Raw genomic sequence first — 19,637 nt, 5'->3', positions numbered from 1 at the left:
AAATGCTTTAGATTAAAGATACGACAGTGCAGGTAAAGAACTTAATGTAATTGCAGTGCATGCGCAAAGAAATTTATATGCCGCATATTTTATATTTAAACGGAACTCTTTTGATCAACCAACACCAATAAAAAAAATTGATGATTTTTAAAATATTGTTACAGTCATTTACCTCAGGTTCATATCGGCAGGCGTGGTGGTCACGTTTCGTACTATGGGTCCGCTGCCTACATGATTGTAGCTGGTCGTTCCTAAAAAATCGTCCTCACCAACGGGGTCAAGGTCAAAAACTTTGATCAATATATTGAATATGGGCTGAAAAAATACGTTCAACATAAGAGGTTGAAATTGATTTAAACAAAAACAAGCAGCTATAAATGTGAACTTACTTCTCCCTTAATGTTACCCCAGCGGAAAGTATAGTCTTCTTTTTGAGCAGGCGAGAATAGAAAGTAGTGGGTGTTTTCTAACAAAATATTCGAATTTTTCCTTCGACATATTTCCCTGAGTAAAAAGTTCAAAACATATCATTAGATTTAGTTTGCATATCAACAACAATATATATACTTAACATCTAATGTTTAGAAAGGGTCTTTAGAATAAATACACATTCTTATTGTTTAATCAGCTAAAGTGCAAGCGAGTACATTTTTAAAGACACGCAAGCTTGACACAAGTTTCGCGAAATCGTTCTGCAGATCAAGAAAACAGGGCATGAAAAACAAAACGGCCCGCTTCGTGATTTAGGTCCTTCTAGACTATATTAATATATCTATAATTCTATCCAAGCTGGTGATTTTTATTGTCAATAATAATCCAACATCAATTATAAACGTTGTACATTCTATCATAGTAAGCGATAGGTAACATCTTGACGCGATGACCCCCCCCCCCCCCCCATGACCCCCCCCCCTTTAACCGTTCAAACATAGCTATTATTTTAAACTGAGGATTATATACGTGCATTTATATGGAAAATATGCTTTTTTGTCGGAATCACTTGCAGGCTTATTTATGCATATGATTATAACCATTCCTTTTACTGCAAATTTAAAAGTTGACCCATTTAACATGTATTGAGCTAAGTCTCTTTGCTAAATATTGAGAATGAAAGCTTCCACTTCCTGCTCTTCGTAGAAAGCGACTTTCGAAACACATCACATTAGGCTTTCTATACTACTATATTAAAATGATAGACTCGAATTTTTGGGCTTTAATACCGAGAAATTGGAAGGGTTTTTATGTTTTAAACATAACTGGTACTTGAAGATTACCAATTTGTTTTTATTTTTTTTCTCAATCAAGCTCCCTCAAGTAATAATTAACGAAAATTCCTTTAAAAAATCCGGAAATTATCTGGATTTTTTGGATTTTACAATCTTGCACATGCGCATTGCATTCACGCTAAATCATGGGAGTCTGTTTAGTTTGTGTTTCCACAATATCACATTTGCTTGGATAAACACAGAAACGATATTATTACAAGTAAGTGTAAATTTTATTGAAAATTTGTTTTATATTCTGTTCATCAAAGGAATACAGGAGATAATTCTATCTCAGTGCATTTAATATGAAATATCCCGGGAGTTCCGAATGTCAACATGGTGTGTAAATTCGAAGCGAGTAAAAAACGTTGGTGAAAAAGTATTGAATTCTTCATCAAAATGAATTAAATTTTTAGATGAAACTTGGACTGTTATCTTCAATGCAGCCCCATTAAGTTGCTCCAAAATCGTTTCGGAGCGATTGTGCATTTTTTGCTACATTACGGGTATATGGGAGGCATATTAACTGGTGTGAAGGCCTGTTCGGGTTAGATTATTCTAACTAAGTGAAATTAACAGAATCATTTAAGGAATGAATTCAATATTTATTTGTTTTATACGATATAAAATGGTTTGGGACAGTTAACGCTTTATAAACCGCGAATTACCACAGGAAAATGAAACCATATAAGAAACAATCAATACTGTAGATGAACTGTTCCAATCATTAGAGTACAATAAACATAGTTACCATTGTCCCGGCGAAAGAGGCTGTAAACACTCTGAAATAAACATCACACTCAACGCCGCTAACAAATAGTAAATCACAAGCATCCTGATTTCTGTTGTACTCCAGGAATCTGACCAATACATCATAGTCTCCCCTAGTGATCTGAAAAGGAATCTGAGGTCTTCAAACTTATGATCTGGTTATAAGTAATAATAAATGAAAAAGAGTCAACGTTTAAGTTCGCTCTAACCTTTGTTTTAGACTCCTCTATGTACCTCTATTTCAGTATATTATGTATCAGTACTAAATTAGCAATGAATTCATTTAGATAAGACTTTACCGATGATGCAGATAAACGTTGTGAACTAATGATCAATGTGCATTTAAAAAATTAAAGCAAATACATATTATTTAGTCGTCACATTAAATTAACGACGACCTTTTTATAGGTGTAAGTAAACAGTTTTCAAAACATAATTCAGTCTGGCATCCAATTATGAATTTAAACAAATATTACAATCATGATGCGAGAAATTTCAAAAATTTAAGTTTTATCTTAACTTTCAAAATAATATCAATAGGTATACCTGTGAAATGAAAGACAAGACTCCCAGAAATAAGACAGTGTGAGTTCTTTTCTTCATGGCGATCGTTTGATATGGTTTACAACTAAAATATCTTCATGGAAAAGTTCAGAACTGGCTAACTTAAGATTGTTCGATAAAAGAAAAATGAAGAGGGACGGAAGAAACTTATTGGAGGCCGGCTTAAGATTTTAATTGCACATGTTTTTACGTATTCTATTAAAATACAGTGTATTTATATCTTTTTATTGTCCCCCGCCGCAACGCGCAGTGGGGACATAGAAATACCGGGCGTCCGTCCGTGGATCCGTGTGTCCGTGGGTCCGTGTGTCCGTGTGTCCGTGCGTCCGGGTGTCCGTGTTTCCGTCCGTCACACTTTTTTGTAAGCGCTCTCATGCCTACAAATTTGGACGGATTTTCATTAAATTTATATCAAATGTTTATACCACTAATACTTTGGTCAAGATCGAAAATCAGCATTGGTCGATACTTTTTGTTGGAGTTATGGGACTTTGACCACAATAATGACTCCGTTTTTTCCAAAAATTGACCTTGAAAGCGCTCTCATGCCTACAAATTTTGACGGATTTTCATTAAATTTATACCAAATGTTTATACCACTTATACTTTGGTCAAGTTCGAAAATCAGCATTGGTCGATACTTGTTGTTGGAGTTATGGGACTTTGACCACAATAATGACTCCGTTTTATCCAAAAATTGACCTTGTAAGCGCTCTCATGCCTACAAATTATGACGGATTTTCATTAAATTTATACCAAATGTTTATACCACTAATACCTTGGTCAAGTTTCTAAATCAGCCTTGGTCGATTCTAGTATACTGCTTGACCGGCGGGGGACCCAGGAATTCTATTCTTGTTTCATTTTTCGATACTATATATTAAATTAAACACAATAAACAAAATACAGATGAAATTAATTAGATTTTAATGGAAAATGGCATTTTTAAACAATTTTTCCATTGTACGATAGGTGAGCATTCCCTTAGTGCTTTCAAGACGTTATAATAAATTGAAGCTTTGTGGGAGTATGTTATAAGAACAAATATAAAAGAGCGAGTATAAATCGTTCGTCGTTTTATACACAGAATAATGCTATCCCTGGGGTTATTTTTCTTAATTTTTGAGTGAATCTATAATACCGATCTGCATTTGTAATGTTCCAAAAATATATCAAAATTTGTTTATTTAAATATTTTGAATGAAGTAGTTTTTACATAATTATAAATGTTATATATAATCATATGTTACAATTTGAGGAAAATCTCTATAATTTTGTTTTTTTAAATCTGATTTTTAGTGCGAAAGAAGACAATTTCCTATATATTACTATAGAAATTGTACCTGTTCGATATTTTTTGAGATGGGCCCTAAAATGAACAAACCAATCGATTTTTTGAAACTTCGCAAAAAATTAAAATTGATGTAAATTACATATTGTAAAAATAAAAAAAAATAAAGAGTTTTTCTAATGCAGTTTTGTTTTTGCACAAAACCCCCTAAAATCGGTCTTATTAAAATTGTTCGATTAAAAGATGGAAGAGGGACGGGATAATCTAATTGGATAATTTTTGGATTTTTATAAGGAATTACATCTGGTACATCCGATAGAGGCACAACCAGGAAATAAATAATAAGTATATATTATGTAACGTTTATAATTAAAAGATAAAAATGTGGAAGAGTGACGCGGAAGAATCTTTTGGATAGTTTTGGAAATGTGATAAGGAACTACATCTAGTACATTTGATATAGGCACGATCAGAAAAGATACAACAACTATAATTAGTAACACTTTATCATGTTTTAATAAACAAGGGTACTTAAAAATTACAAAGTGTGCCAAGCTTCTTAACTTAAGGTCTTCACCCAATTTATTAACAGAAAATTCAACAGTTTAACTGATTTTATTAAAAAAAAAAAAAATTCCAATATGTTGAAAAATCATTCATAATTTTAAACTGTAAATATATCAGGGAGCCTACGAGCAATTTGTGTTTTGTAAAAAAAAAAAAACATATAATGTGAAAAATCATTTATTTTAACCGCACACTGGCGACGTCATTTCTGGATTCTTGAGGCTCTGTTAAAACTTCATAATTTAGCTTAAAAATGGATTTTATCATGATGCTATTATCAACTTTTTTATCATTCTTTTTATTTCATTGAATACTATTTTTCTTCGTGTGTTCATTAGAATAGTATATTGGATTATTTGATGCAAATGCAAAATCACTTTTATCGATGTCTTTGCAAAAAGTCATTAACAACCGTGGTCGTGTAATGTTGTTGTTGACATATGAACCTAGCTCTATTTTTTTGTTCAGAGCGCATGTCTTCTGACTATTTAAGTTATTTATTAGCATTGTATATAGGATCTCTGATGACGTACGATGGTATATGACTTTTATCCAACTCGTTTTGTGTTCTCTATCCCGAGCCTTGTATACCATCGCAAATCATGAGAGATACTTTTTGACGCATGTTTTACTACGTCTTTTTTTAACCTCAATTTTTTCTATAACGCACAGAACAAAGGTTCTTAAAGATAAAAAAAAAAACATTTCATTTTCGAACATATTTTATCTCTCTCTCTCTCTCTCTCTCTCTCTCTCTCTCTCTCTTCTCATTTTAAGATTCATGTATATATTCCAATATATTTTGTGGTTATTTCTCTCTATTGAAGCAAACATATGCATTTTTTTTAGTAGTCGAATATCCGTTTTTTTTTCTCTAAAAGCACACAAAATGAACTCTAACATTTCCTAACTGTTTTAACACAGAAAGGTTTGTGCTATATCTGTGTAATGAGTTCTTTTTGATTTTGTCGGCTGAATGAAAAAAAGGATTTTGTAAATAAAATACACAAGTTTAGTTTGAAACAGATAATAAACAAAACATAAAAAACGAAAAAAAAAAAAACCAAGCTTACAGGTTCAGAAAATATGTGCCCACCTAACAATATCCAGAATTCAATGGCTACTCGTTTTTTGAACTAGTATTTTATCTAACTGGAGATATTCACTATATCTAGACTCAGTAGATGTAAAACGTGACACCCGGCGGATGTCGTTACCGGAGCCTCTACTAACCACTACACCCAAACCGGTCACTTTAAACATGTGAAACCACACCGTACAACCACTTGGAGTCATTTCATTCAAGTGCCGTGTGATACATTCAAAATTGTTTGTTTACCTGGACAGCAGACGTTCACTGAGGAAAGAAATGTTCTTTATTATCAATCTTGAACAAATATTAATCTCATAATATTTGGTTAAAAGAAAAGTTATATACTTGCTGGTTTATGATTTGGTCTTGATTTTTAAAAAGCATTGTAACATGAAGAATTTTGAGCCATACTAATGCAATTTTGGGGCAAAAATGTAAACTTTGAGGTTTGGACACTTAACAAACTAAAACGGCGTGTGCTATAGAAATAACACAATATAAGAATATTAGCCTATTATCTAAGCTTTGAATTGATATTCGCAAACGTTTCTATAATTCATTCCTGTAGCTGTTATATTAATTTCAGCAACACACCCTCGAAGAAAATTAAACATTCAACGTCCGTTGGATGATGCATTCATCAATATGTTTTAAACCAGTAATGATACACTCCTGTGCTGTGTTTGTTTAGTTAAAATCAGCCAAAATGACAGTGTTTATTTGCCTCAAATGATACATTTTAATTGGAGAAGGAAGTATTTGAAAAATAAATAGACAACACCATTTTATTTAGTTTAAATCTAATGAACGAATATTTTATAATTATTTATTTCTTTTGTTGCCTGTTAATAAACGTTTTTTGCTAAAATCTTAATGAAATCTGACCTCGCGAGATGAATTTAGAAAGTAAACAGGTATGGAAAGCGTGGAAGGCAGAAAGAGAGTGCAAAAAGTGAACAAAGAAAAATCTGGTTTTTAAATTTTAGAAGGTAAGTTTTAATGCACGCTTCTATGTAAACAGGTCACACAACAATGCATTTAGTTGTTATGGGACACTTCCATGTTGTGACGTTTTATTTATCGAAATAAACAATAAAATTAAGTCAAATTTCATAAATAGTTTTTTTTCCACAGTTTTGTCACCAAGCAGCGTAGCGCAGTGGGTCAGAGGATTAACTACAAATCTGTATGTCATGAGTTCGAATCCCTCTAGGAATTTTGTTATTTTTACCTTTCAAGACAAATTTTAAACGTATTTTTTTTTGGCTTAACATACTAAAATAGTAAAATTTGCAAATGTAAATCCGTATTTTGATTGTAATGTACTTCAATCCACATTCATATCGACAGATGTTCCATACAACCTTAAGTTGACTGTCAAAGAGGGGCCCAGATACAGAGCTAGGGTACTTTTGACTGTTAATTTTTTTTAACTGTAGATATGGTTTAATAGGAGGGCATTATTATGTTTGATTTTTAAAGAAACGGGTACAGTTTCAGTCATATTTTGTCCTGTTTTATAGTAAATTTTAAAAATATCACAAACAGTTGAAATGTAACGTTTATTTACACAAGAATACTCATAAATTAAGAATCTATAAATAGTTACGTGATAAGACTTTGATTGTGACGTCATAAACCATGCATTATCCCGTAATTTTTATAAAACTGAGCAGAAGACATTAGTTCCCTAGAGATTTTTTGATAAGCAAAATATGTCCGCAGCTGTCGCCCACGATGAAACTTACATTATAACTTTATGATGTGATATTATATGAAATATATCAATTTTGTTTTGGGTGACGACTGCGGACACATTTTTCTTTCAAAAATCTGTAAGAAAATGTACCATTTTTCATCATTCTTTACCAAATCTTAGCAATATGCCAATGTTGAAGTCGTAATTACTTTTTGAAACAAGTGCATAACTTGGTACTTTTCATAAACATGTGTTCAAAATAGTATATGTGTATTTTTATGACATTTGAACAACTTTTAGGGCAAATATTGAAAAAAACTGTACCCTATTCTTTCAATACCTACCCTTTCGCAAGAAATGCTGTACAGTAGACTACTTTTAATAAAAACATTATATCATTTGACATGTTGTTTTTTAAACTTTAACTTACTTTTCTTGTACAAAAAACAAATGTAGTATGACTTCCTAGCTCAATTACTTTTCCCGTACAAATGCTTAGATTCCCAATAATTATGCAATCTGATTAAAATCAGATCCTCGATCCGCTCCTTTGTTGTTGTTTTTTATTGTCGTTACACGTGTAGCGACAATAGAAACACAAGGAGCGGACCGAGAATCTGATTTTATTTAGATTTAATAATTATGAATCCGTAGTAAATATGTACATGAGAATGTACTAGTTTTCCGGACATTAAATTTGTTTCTGCATTATTCAAATCCACATAAAACAATTGTCTAACTTGCTGCAAGCTTTTCATATTTAAATACAAAATTAGGATCTGTAATAAAGGTGGAATGACACATCATCACAAAATGGCTGACCTTTGAACGAAACAATATTTCGTTTTATTAAAGTTTCGGGCTTTTGATCCGTACACCCCGAGTTAAAATCCCACAGGGGCTTTTGTTGTTGCTTACTTATTTGAATTTTAAAGATATTCATTTTTTATTCCCAAAACTGCAAATGTTTTGCTTATTCGACATATGTACATTTATTTATCATTATTTCTTTTATAATCAAATTATTCGCTGTTAATTTGAGTGACTTTATCGAGGTGTGTTATTCCACCTTTATTAGAAATCAATTAAACAAATAAACAATACGCATGTTCAATGTACTCAGAAAGTTTATAGCTTTGTAAACTAAAGAAAGAATGCATACATTTATCAGGTTATTGAGAAGTATTTATGACGCGTTTTATTGTATAATATTTTACATCCACTAAGTATGATTCCATCTATTTCTAAATGAAATTGATTGTACATTCATACTAAGTTCTGTAAAAACTGACAGGAATGAAATCTACACGCCACGTTTATCGATTTGTTGAAACCTTCAGCATCACTGCCTGCACGAGATAATCATGCTGATGTCTGATTTAAATTCCTATAGAAAACATTGGTTGTTTCTTTTCTCTAACATACTGATACACATGAACAATATTCTAGTTAATTGTACTTCCTTTTTACGATCAATTTATTAATTTGTGAAAAGAATGATGTAAATGTTAACAATAGAATGCTTTCTTTAATTATTAAAGCAGGTTATTAAGGCAGCGGTCATCATTGAATCGGAGCGATTTTGTACGTAGACACCGATGGAAACGATGTCTTAAATTTCCTATCATTTAGCTACTGTGTTGGATGTAGCAACGCCGGGGTTTTCAAAGGATGCAGACGTTATGTATTCTGTATGAACTACACAGTGCTCGATGTGCATGGGAAGTAAGGCGGCGCTGTCTACCTTGGAAATTCTTTCAAAGAATAAATATATTTTGTATTTCATTGATTGTTGTTTCTTTTATTCTTTATTACAAACATTTTACTACATTGTGTAATTTATGCATTTAGAAGTCTGTGCAACCTGAATGCAACTTTAAAAAAAAGACGTCCATTTATTAAGCGGCGATGACATGTATATAGTGTTATAAATATTCATGTCTTTTTAATTAGTCGACGAAATTTAATCACACTGCTAATTCAAATTAGGATTTAGAATTAAAAAACTTTGATATATTATTTCATATAATCAAGCGTTCACGAGAAGCGCAATGCATCGTGTGACCAAACTTTTGGATCAACCTTTGTACATGGATTTTGCAGTTGATAATTAATACAAAAAAATAGCTGCTGAACTTAGTCATTTTTCGCATAATATTGCAGATATAGTACCCAATTTCTCAGTATTTGTAGAGTTTGTCAGTTCCGGGTTGGAAAAAGATTATCAATACTATTCCCACGAAAGAAAATCTTGTTTGCTGTCACGTTGACAGTTTTTCCTTGTTTTTAAATTAGACCTTAAACAGATGATATTGAAACTACAACAAATAGAATGACATTATGTATTCGAGTTTTGACGGGATATGTTGATATATGATGTTGATATGGCAATGTATGAGTTTCGACGATAGGTAATTGCAATAAACAATTTTTCTGTGACAATGTATGCTATCTTTGAGTACAGTAAATTGGTTGTGTATCGCCAACAGTTTATTCAACATCTCTACAGCTTTATATCAAATCAAGAAAATATATTTTTGCACATGAATTTTTGTAAATAAATTATAACATAATGCTGATAAAGAATAATATGCATAATGAGATCTAATAATTTACGATGAGTTCTTCATGCGGTTTTACGGGGTATTAATTGATCAATTTAAATTATGAATCCAAAGTGTAACCTAAGGATAAAAAGAAAAGAATTTGGTATCGCAGTATTCAAAAACATAATTTATAATACAACATAAGTTTAAAAAAAACTGCCATTATTATGATTCAACAATTGTATTTTACAAAAACCAAAGAATTATCACAATGATTATAAAATTTCTAAACATGAAGCGATAATCTAACCATCTAATATTTGTTTGAAAACATGCATGAAAGATAAGCGAGATGATTAGTTTGGACACACTGAAATTAACATATGCTTATCACATTAACCACTGCTTATAGTCGCAATACGAAGTATTTACACAAGTTTACAATGACCTTTCTGTTCCAATTTTCCTCAGCTGCTTTCGTATATTTGATCTTTAGGGTTGTCATCTTCTGTAAATAATCAATATCAGTAAAATAAATAATTTATCTAACAACACTAAAACAATAAATTTTTTCTTCTTCTTTTCATTTTTTTCCTGTAAAGTACGTAAATTACATTTTTCTCGAATTAACATATGGTTGGTTTTGACTTTTGTCTCCCTCTGATACTATTCTTTTTTACTTTCCGACTTAACACGTACCTATTATTATATGTTAATTACTGTTTTACTTAAATGTACATAGCAGCTGTGAAACAGGTTCACAAGAAAAAACACAATTCAATTTCAATTGCCATGCTGGTGTTAATAGCATCTTAGAGCTAAGGTTGTCACTGATCGTAAGGATTACGACACAGCGGATATCTACAGATTGAAGAGACGGAGGGCGAGACCATTGATAGTTTATTTAGGGAACCTAAATGCAGCACTCTCTTGACAAGAACAGAAAACAGGGATAGACTGGAGATGAATTCTTATAGCGATAGAAAATTTATAAGTGACAACAAAAGGAATACTTAAAAAAATTTCCTATTTATGGACTCACGCCGTAGAAATGATGTCCCTGAAATGCCGTCGTGTTGAAATCGGCCAAGAGTTTAAACTAAATAATGATGTCTGAAGCTGTAAAGCACAAATAGATAAAACACTGACTTGGGAATAAATACTCACTGTTATATCAAAAATCCAATTATTTCAAAATTTCGGATGGAGAAATCTTGGGGCTTTTTGTTCATGATCTAGAAGCTACTGATATAAAAGTTAAATACAAGTTGCTGTCCTTTAAAAAAGGACTACAATACGTGGACCATTTGCAGGTATTTTTAACGAAAACGTGAAAGCCTTAAGATTATCAGAGATTCCACCGACTCTAGCCCTCTGCTTTTAACCACTAAATTTGTACGTTGTATTACGTATACATTTATGTATAGCCCTGATTTTTTATCTCAGAATTTGAAGGGTTCATACTTCTAAAATAATTATGATCTATCTATGAATGAAGTTTGCATGTATAGTATCATGCATTCGGTGAATTCTACTATTTGCGCACACATTACGATTCGCACTACTTTGTTAACTATGCAGTGACAGCTTTGTGTAAATTAAAAATTTCATATTTTGATGTATTTTTCTTGGGATTTAAACTTTTATGCAGGGACATAATTATTCAATCATACTTAAATGCTTAAAAAATTGAATCAAGAAGTACTCTAGCCTCGCCTACTATAAAAGTAAAGTTAAGTTACATGATTGTGTATTCGGAAAACAACAAAACATTGCAAATTATGCTATTTGATGCATGTTGCAGTTTCGGCATAACATTAACTTATTTCATAATACTGATAGTTCATATCACATGCCAATCATTTCTTTAAAAGGAATACTTTGTTTCTGTACTGTTTACCGACAACATTACAATTACAGCGCCTTTGAACTTATGTACACATATGGCACGGAATCCCGATCCCGATTCAGATAAACGTGTGCTAGCCTGGTTCCCTGAGCTACCCTTTACGCACAGGAACCAGGCTAGCTCATGCGCAGAATGAATTTTCCCCATTGCATCCGGTTTAACCTCGCTTATATATTTTCTGCGTGGACCTCAGGGTCCACGCAAATATGATTGAAAAGGTTTCGTACCGAGTGATCACCGATCCATAGGCATTTACCAAAATGTAAATCCTGCTGAACAAGAGAAAAAAATGTTTTGAATAAAATTGCATCAATAGTTCAATCCATTTAATTTTATCAAGTTTTATACATAACTTACCTAATGTATCTTCAAATGTCTTTTGCTGTCTGTTCAAACGCTGATCGACCATTTTTAAAAAAAAAAAAAACATTGGATGCATCTTTCTAAAGCCCGCGCTTGATTAATCTTAAAATCGTTCAAGAAAGGTTTCTGTTTTGTTGTTCAGTGCTTGCACGGTTTAAATTCATAGATATATACGAAGGTTGTTAAGAAAGTTCGTGGACAAGTTCGATCGTGAGCGGATTAACTTCTCGGATTTAAACTTGACGTAATTTTTAATAAATACACCACGATTTGTTTTTTTTTACGTACCATAAATATACAGCTTAATTATTACGATAAGATAATTGCTTCACGGAGCATGTCAGTTTTTTTTTTAATTATTTTATATTTTGTAAACATTTTACCTATTAAGTAATTGTACCGTTTAGGCGCATAAATATGCACAATATTTCACATGACATTACAAGAATTAATAAGCGTCATTTTGTGAAAGTTTCAATTAAATTGAAAACAATTCTTACTCTTTCATCGTCGAATATTATTGTGATAAAAATAAAGTGTTTCACCGCCATTTAGTTTGTTTGGATTAGATTGAACGGTTTATGATATCTGCTAATTGAACGCTAGTGATTTTATATTGCAGATGTGCAATATAAAGTCTTTCGATTGTGGCATGATATTGTCAGGACCATTCGGGAATATTTTACCGTTATTAGCTTTGATATGTGTATCGTGATTCATAGGTTTGGCAATATTTCTTGAAAAATAAGTTGTGATTTAACACAATTAAGTAAAGTGACAGTAATTTTTAACAATGAAGAGAGTTGTTATGGCTTGAATCACGAAATCAATAAAAAAAACTAGTGAAAACATACATAGGCGGTCATATAAAAAGGGTTGTGATTTATTCCTGTTGAGATTGTTTTTAGCTTTCGTAATCAGATAAGAGTTTATATGTCATTGTAATGTTTTATTTTGGAGCAGTAATCGCTATAATTGCCCTGATAATGCACATGTTTTAGCTTTTACACCATGAAAAAAAATATTTGCAACCTATCAATATCTTAATTCAATTTAATTGTTTACATATTGATCCTAAATGAACTGCGAACGATAACATTGTCTAGCCGCCTAACTAAAAGTCATTTTTTGATAATTGTATAATTAAATTTATATTTCTAAGATAATGTAAACATTTCTGCTTATTTTCATTAAATATGAATTATTTGGTCAAACAAAGATAAATAGCTTTGTATTTTGGGTTAAAATAGCTCATTTTATAATAGAAACTAACGGGAAAAGGATTTTAAAAAATCCCCCCCCCCCCCCGGAGAAACAAAAATTTCTTTTAAGGGGTTATATAAAGGTATAAAGGGTTATACAGCATATTTATACCAAAGGGTTTGTGGTTTCACGGGAAGGGGGGGGGTGGATATGTCTACAGACTAAAATACATTCCAAATGAAAGGCATTTTGCTTTGTAACGTTTCAAAAATAATATACAAATATGGATTAAAATGGATATTTACTTTCTTATTTAATGTAAACATGTGATTTTTAAGTTTTTATGCAAATATCGGGCGCTAAATTATATTTTCCTTACTCATAGAGACTGATTTCCAATAAAGAATTTTTTAGACCTCCCGTAAGCAAAACTTTCATTTAAAAAAATTATTATTTGACTACAAATTTTGTTTTGATATAAATCAATTAGAAATTGATTATACTTTTTACTAGATAACTTTGTTTTGAATATCTGAGAGAAATTCCGAAATATTTGGATGTCAAATGTAGGCGGGAAACGGACGTTAGCGTTTGCAGTTTTTTTAAACAAAAAAGTAGATTAAACCATTAAAACATCAAGGATGGAGAAATCGAAGCATTTAATTTCTTTTGATTTAAAAAAAAACCCTTTAGACATTGTTTTTCATGCTTTTACCTGGAGTGGATGCACATGTAGTGGAGAGGCTTTTACCTGGAGTGGATGCACGTGTAGTTGAGAGGCTTTTACCTGGAGTGGATGCACGTGTAGTGGAGTGGCGTTTACCTGGAGTTGATGCACGTGTAGTGGAGTGGCGTTTACCTGGAGTGGATGCACGTATAGTGGAGCGGCTTTTACCTGGAGTTGATGCACGTATAGTGGAGAGGCTTTTACCTGGAGTGGATGCACGTGTAGTGGATAGGCTTTTACTTGGAGGAGATAAGCATGTTACTTCCACCAAAAATTTTATTCTGAAAGAAAAATAATGAATGTCAATAAGTGAAGGTTTCCTTTGTTCTATCACCATTTATAACAACAGGTTGCAATCATCAGCTAATTTTCTTTTCATTTCCTCGTTAACAGAAAAAGTCCATTAAGATACAGACCAAACGGGATATTTCGCGCTCTTATCATTCCGATATTTATTAATTTTACTCATAGGGGGAAATGCTTCGTAATAAAGCCATTCATTTGTGAAAAAAAATTATTTTATATTGACCTTGTTAGTGAATACAAGTTTCCATCTAATGCAAATAAATGTATTGGATAAAAGATATAATATATGAAACATTCATTGCATAGTTAACACAGCAGTGCTATCGCGGTGCGTGCACAAATAGCTATATACTTGACAGGTGCATAATATGGAATCAACTGTGATACGCCTTAAGTTAGCTAACTGAAAAAGTGTACCTTCATCCCATATTGTCACTGTCTCATACCTCAAGTTCTTGTGGGAAGGCGTGGTAGTAACGGTCCGTACCGTGGACCCGCTACCTAGGTGAGTGTAGATGGTCATCCCCAAATAGTCGTCATCACCAACGGGGTCAAGGTCATATACGTGGACCAATATATTGAATATGGGCTAAAAAAGTTTTTTTTTTTTAAACAAAAACGAAAAAGGATATATCGCTTCTACGAAAACAAGCAGTACTAGGTCTAAACATACCTGACCCCTAATCCCTTTCCAACTATAAGTAAAGTATCTCCATTGAGTACGTGAAAAAACGAGGTGGTAGGTATTTTCTAACTCTGAATAACTTCTCGAGCATGTCAGCCTGAGTGAAAATTAAGTACAGATTATAGAATTGTTTCCTTTACATGTCTGCTTAAGTAAAAAGTATGTACAGGTTATAAATACTTATTATAGATATATGTTGAGACAATTAAAATATTCTTTAAAATCTTTGAATGAGAAATTTCGATTGATTTTTGAAAACGATCCAATCCTTTATTTTTAAAGTGCTACCATGTATTCATTCTGTTCGAAAATGTAATAGACATATCAAATTAACAATCACATTGTTGATTGTGTTCTAAAATTAAAACCATGAAAGTTGAGGAAAACATACCTGAAAGTAAAGTCTTAATACCTAATTAAATCAGGGACAGTTTGGCCACAAACATAATTAATAACCCTAACCCTAACCCTCAGGGATAGTTTGGCCACAAACATAATGTTGGCACTTTTACAAAGGTGCACGGCATGAGGAGAGAAATCGTATATCCGACAAATAAATACAAACTAATCATTTTGTACTGAAAAGACTTTTTTAAGTTAGTACAACGAACGCATAGTTACCTTTGTTTCGGCGAAAGAGGTTGTAGGCATACTTTGAAGTAAACATCACATTCCTCACCGCTAACAAAGAGCCCATCACAGTCGGTGTCTTTATCTCTGTTGTACTCCAGAAACCTGACCAATACATCATAGTCCCCCGCAGCTATCTGAAAAGGAATTCTTAATACATAAACCCACGATCTGGCCTTTGGGTAACAAAAATTACATGTATTAAAAGTAAAAGAACCCACTTTTAATTTGCTCTCACCTTTCTTTTAAATTGTTTCCTTATTTCAATATATCATGTATCAGTACTACATTAGCAATGAATTCATTTAGATAAGACATTATAACAGATGATACAGTTACAACAATGATGTCGTGTTCGATGTGCATTTAAAAGAAATGAAGCAAATATATTTCCCTATGAAATCATTGCATAACAATGAAAAAAAACGACCTATTAGAAGATGTAAACAACTTTCAAAATATCATTTAGGCTTGGATGGCATCCAATTATACATTTAAAGTAGTAGTACAATCATTGAGAAAAATTGTATTAAATGTTGAAACTAAGCTTTCAAAAAGTCCTCAATATATACCGGTGAAATGAATGACGAGATCCCCAAAACTAAAACGGCGTGAAATCTTGTGGGCATGGTTTTCGTTTGAAACGATTTCAAACTAAAATATGTTTACGGAGTAGAACAAAACTAGCTCACTTAAGAGTGTTCAATAAAAAGGAGGGGCGGAAAAACCGTATTGGATAGTTCTAAGAATGTAATAAGGAACCATCTCTAATATAGGAATAAGCAGGAAGGAAGTTAACAACATGACAAGTAAATGATTTTCACTTTAAGGTTTTGTTAAAATCAGTACCATCAATGTATTCAAGTGTTTTGAGTAAACGCCCTCAATGATTTCACCTCAAAGATCGGAAATTTGGTCTATAAGAATATAAGGGGGTTATTTTCTAAATTAAGACTTATATGACGCATCTAAAACAATTTTCCTACGTTGGAATGAATAAAATAGAACATCGTTATAAATCTTATGATGCATTAATATAAGTGTTATATATACAATTTATTACTGTGACAGTATGATGCAATATTAATCATAATATGCAATACGAAATCATACTATGCAAAACAAATTGTATCATATGATATCATATCATATTATACCATATCATTTGGTATAAAATATATAATACAATATCATGTATATATAATATTCAATAATAAAATATGATATCGTTTAATATTATACTTTGTTAGTTGGACAGTTTGTTATTGCTATTTTTCATTTTATTGTATGACACAATATTGTATTTAGCATGTGATATTGTATTATATTATATTATATCGTATATTTATAGAAAATATACCCCTTTCCGCCCTGTGCTATATAAACCGAAAATTCGCCCACCCGTGTGTATTATACGCTAGGGGTGTGTAATAAATTTTTCAAAGGTAATGTAAATTGCATGCACCTTTTAAACATGATTGAAACAGGTGTTTTCAGTGAATTTATTAATTGCAATAAACTAAAATACACCTAAGATTACCAATTTTAATCAATTTTCCTTCGGGAACAAATGATTAGAAACGTCACTATCCAACAACCAAGCCTCTGTGACCGAGCCAGGTATCAGTGGAGAAAATTTAGTAGAGCATCTGTCGCAAGTTGGTGAGACCCTGTTGTCTCAGTTTGTCCATCATTTTGTATAATATCTGTACCTTTTTAGTCGGTTTATGTTTTTATAAACTACAATGATTCATTCTCTCTCTCTCTCTCTCTCTCTCTCTCTCTCTCTCTCTCTCTCTCTCTCTCTCTGTATTTATTTTCATTGGCCTCTTAATGTCGAAGAAACGTACATAAAACTGACAGGGCTACGTGCCCGTGGTTATTACATTTATGTAATGGTCATAAGCCGAAAAGCGTATTCTGTCAGATATTTGAAAATTCAAGGCGCGTTAGCGTTAGAGGGCTATTCAAATGAATAGGTAACCTAAATTACCAAAATGACAGTATTAACCGAAATGACTCCTAAAATTAGCGGAATGACGCTAAAATCTAAAGAAATAATTAATACGATATTGAACGAGGGTTTTTTTTTGGTTTGGTTATGAAGCATGAAAAGTAAACGTATAACATAATATATCAAATATATCACCATTTAAATGTATTTGAAGTGTCATTTCTGTACATTTTAGTGTGATATCATGTGTCATTTCTATACCCTTTTAGTGTGATATCATGTGTCATTCCCGTTCATTTTAAGTGTGATATCAGGTATCATATCTGTACATTTGAGTGCAATATCAGGTGTCATTTCTGTACATTTTAGTGTAATATCAGGTGTCATTTCTGTACATTTTAGTGTGATATCAGGTATCATTTCTGTACATTTTAAGTGCGATATCAGGTATCATTTCTGTACATTTTTAGTGTGATATCAGGTGTCATTTCTGTACATTTTAAGTGCGATATCAGGTGTCATTTCTGTACATTTTTTAATGTGAAATCAGGTGTCATTCCTGTACATTTGAGTGCAATATCAGGTGTCATTCCTGTACATTTTTAAGTGCAATATCAGGTGTCATTTCTGTACATTTGAGTGTGATATCAGGTGTCATTTCTGTACATTTTAAGTGCGATATCAGGTGTCATTTCTGTACATTTTTTAATGTGAAATCGGGTGTCATTTCTGTACATTTTAGTGTAATATCAGGCGTCATTCCTGTACATTTTAGCGTGATATCAGGCGTCATTCCTGTACATTTTAGTGTGATATCAAGTGTCATTCCTGTACATTTTTAGTGTGATATCAGGTGTCATTTCTGTACATTATACAGTGATATCAGGTGTCATTTCTGTACATTTTAGTGAGATATCAGGTGTCATATCCCGTTCATTTTGAGTGTATTATCAGGTTTCATTCCTGTACTTTTTAGTGTGATTTCAGTTGTCAATTCTGTACACTTTAGTGTAATATCAGGTGTCATTCCTGTACATTTTAGTGTGATATCAGGTGTCATTTCTGTACATTTTAGTGTGATATCAGGTGTAATTCCTGCACATGTTAGTGTGATATCAGGTGTCATTCCTGTACATTTAGTGTGATATCAGGTATCATATCTGTACATTTTAAGTGCGATATCAGGTGTCATTGCTGTACATTTTTAATGTGAAATCAGGTGTCATTTCTGTACATTTTTGTGAGATATCAAGTGTCATTTCTATACATTTTAGTGCGATATCAGGTGTCATTTCTGTACTTTTAGCGTGATATCAGGTGTCATTATGGTACATTTTAGTGTGATATCAGGTGTCATTTCTGTACATTTTTTAATGTGAAATCAGGTGTCATTTCTGTACATTTTAGTGTAATATCAGGCGTCATTCCTGTACATTTTAGTGTGATATCAGGCGTCATTCCTGTACATTTAAGTGTGATATCAAGTGTCATTTCTGTACATTTTTAGTGATATCAGGTGCCATTTCTGTACATTATAAGTGCGATATCAGGTGTCATTTCTGTACATTTTTTAATGTGAAATCGGGTGTCATTTTTGTACATTTTAGTGTAATATCAGGCGTCATTCCTGTACATTTAAGTGCGATATCAGGTGTCATTTCTGTTCATTTTAGTGTAATATTAGGTGTCATTGCTGTACTTTTAGTGTGATATCAGGTGTAATTGCTGTACATTTTAGTGCGATATCTGGGGTAATTTCTGTACATTTTAAGTGTGATATCAAGTGTCATTCCTGTACATTTTAGTGTGATATCAGGTGTCATTCCTGTACATTTTAGCGTGATATCAGGTGTCATTTTTGTACATTTTAGTGTGATATTAAGTGTCATTCCTGTACATTTTAGTGTGATATCAGTTGTCATTTCTGTACATTTTAGTGTGATATCAGGTGTCATTCCTGTACATTTTAAGTGCAATATCAGGTGTCATTTCTGTACATTTTTTAATGTGATATCAAGTGTCATTCCTGTACATTTTAGTGTGATATCAGGTGTCATTCCTGTA

The 19,637-nt window shown here is 32.2% G+C and overlaps 1 protein-coding gene and 1 pseudogene across 1 annotated transcript; both read right to left on the bottom strand.

Annotated features, from left to right (window-relative positions):
* Nucleotides 1–168: 168 nt before the first annotated feature.
* On the bottom strand, nucleotides 169–2,894 carry LOC128185866 (uncharacterized; annotated as a pseudogene).
* Nucleotides 2,895–12,122: 9,228 nt separating this feature from the next.
* On the bottom strand, nucleotides 12,123–18,897 carry LOC128183588 (uncharacterized). Its single transcript, XM_052852670.1, has 5 exons — nucleotides 18,874–18,897; nucleotides 15,611–15,756; nucleotides 14,978–15,086; nucleotides 14,751–14,893; nucleotides 12,123–14,279 (listed from the first exon to the last, which is right to left on the bottom strand). The coding sequence occupies exons 1-5, from the start codon at nucleotides 18,895–18,897 to the stop codon at nucleotides 13,961–13,963; spliced, it is 741 nt and encodes a 246-aa protein (XP_052708630.1). The 3' UTR covers nucleotides 12,123–13,960.
* Nucleotides 18,898–19,637: the final 740 nt, after the last annotated feature.

Source organism: Crassostrea angulata, chromosome 5, assembly GCF_025612915.1.
Source record: "Crassostrea angulata isolate pt1a10 chromosome 5, ASM2561291v2, whole genome shotgun sequence".
Lineage (NCBI taxonomy): Eukaryota > Metazoa > Mollusca > Bivalvia > Ostreida > Ostreidae > Magallana > Magallana angulata.
This window is presented reverse-complemented; position numbering and strand designations above follow the sequence as displayed.

What these genes read in the sequence shown, in the direction of transcription:
- LOC128183588 (XM_052852670.1), bottom strand. Translation starts at nt 18,897, where the DNA reads ATGACACCTGATATCACGCTAAAA. An exon ending in GGAAAGGGATTAGGGGTCAG is followed by an intron (nt 14,894 to 14,977) that starts GTATGTTTAGAC and finishes AAACTTTTTTAG; the next exon opens with CCCATATTCAATATATTGGT. An exon ending in CCTTCCCACAAGAACTTGAG is followed by an intron (nt 14,280 to 14,750) that starts GTATGAGACAGT and finishes TTTTTCTTTCAG; the next exon opens with AATAAAATTTTTGGTGGAAG.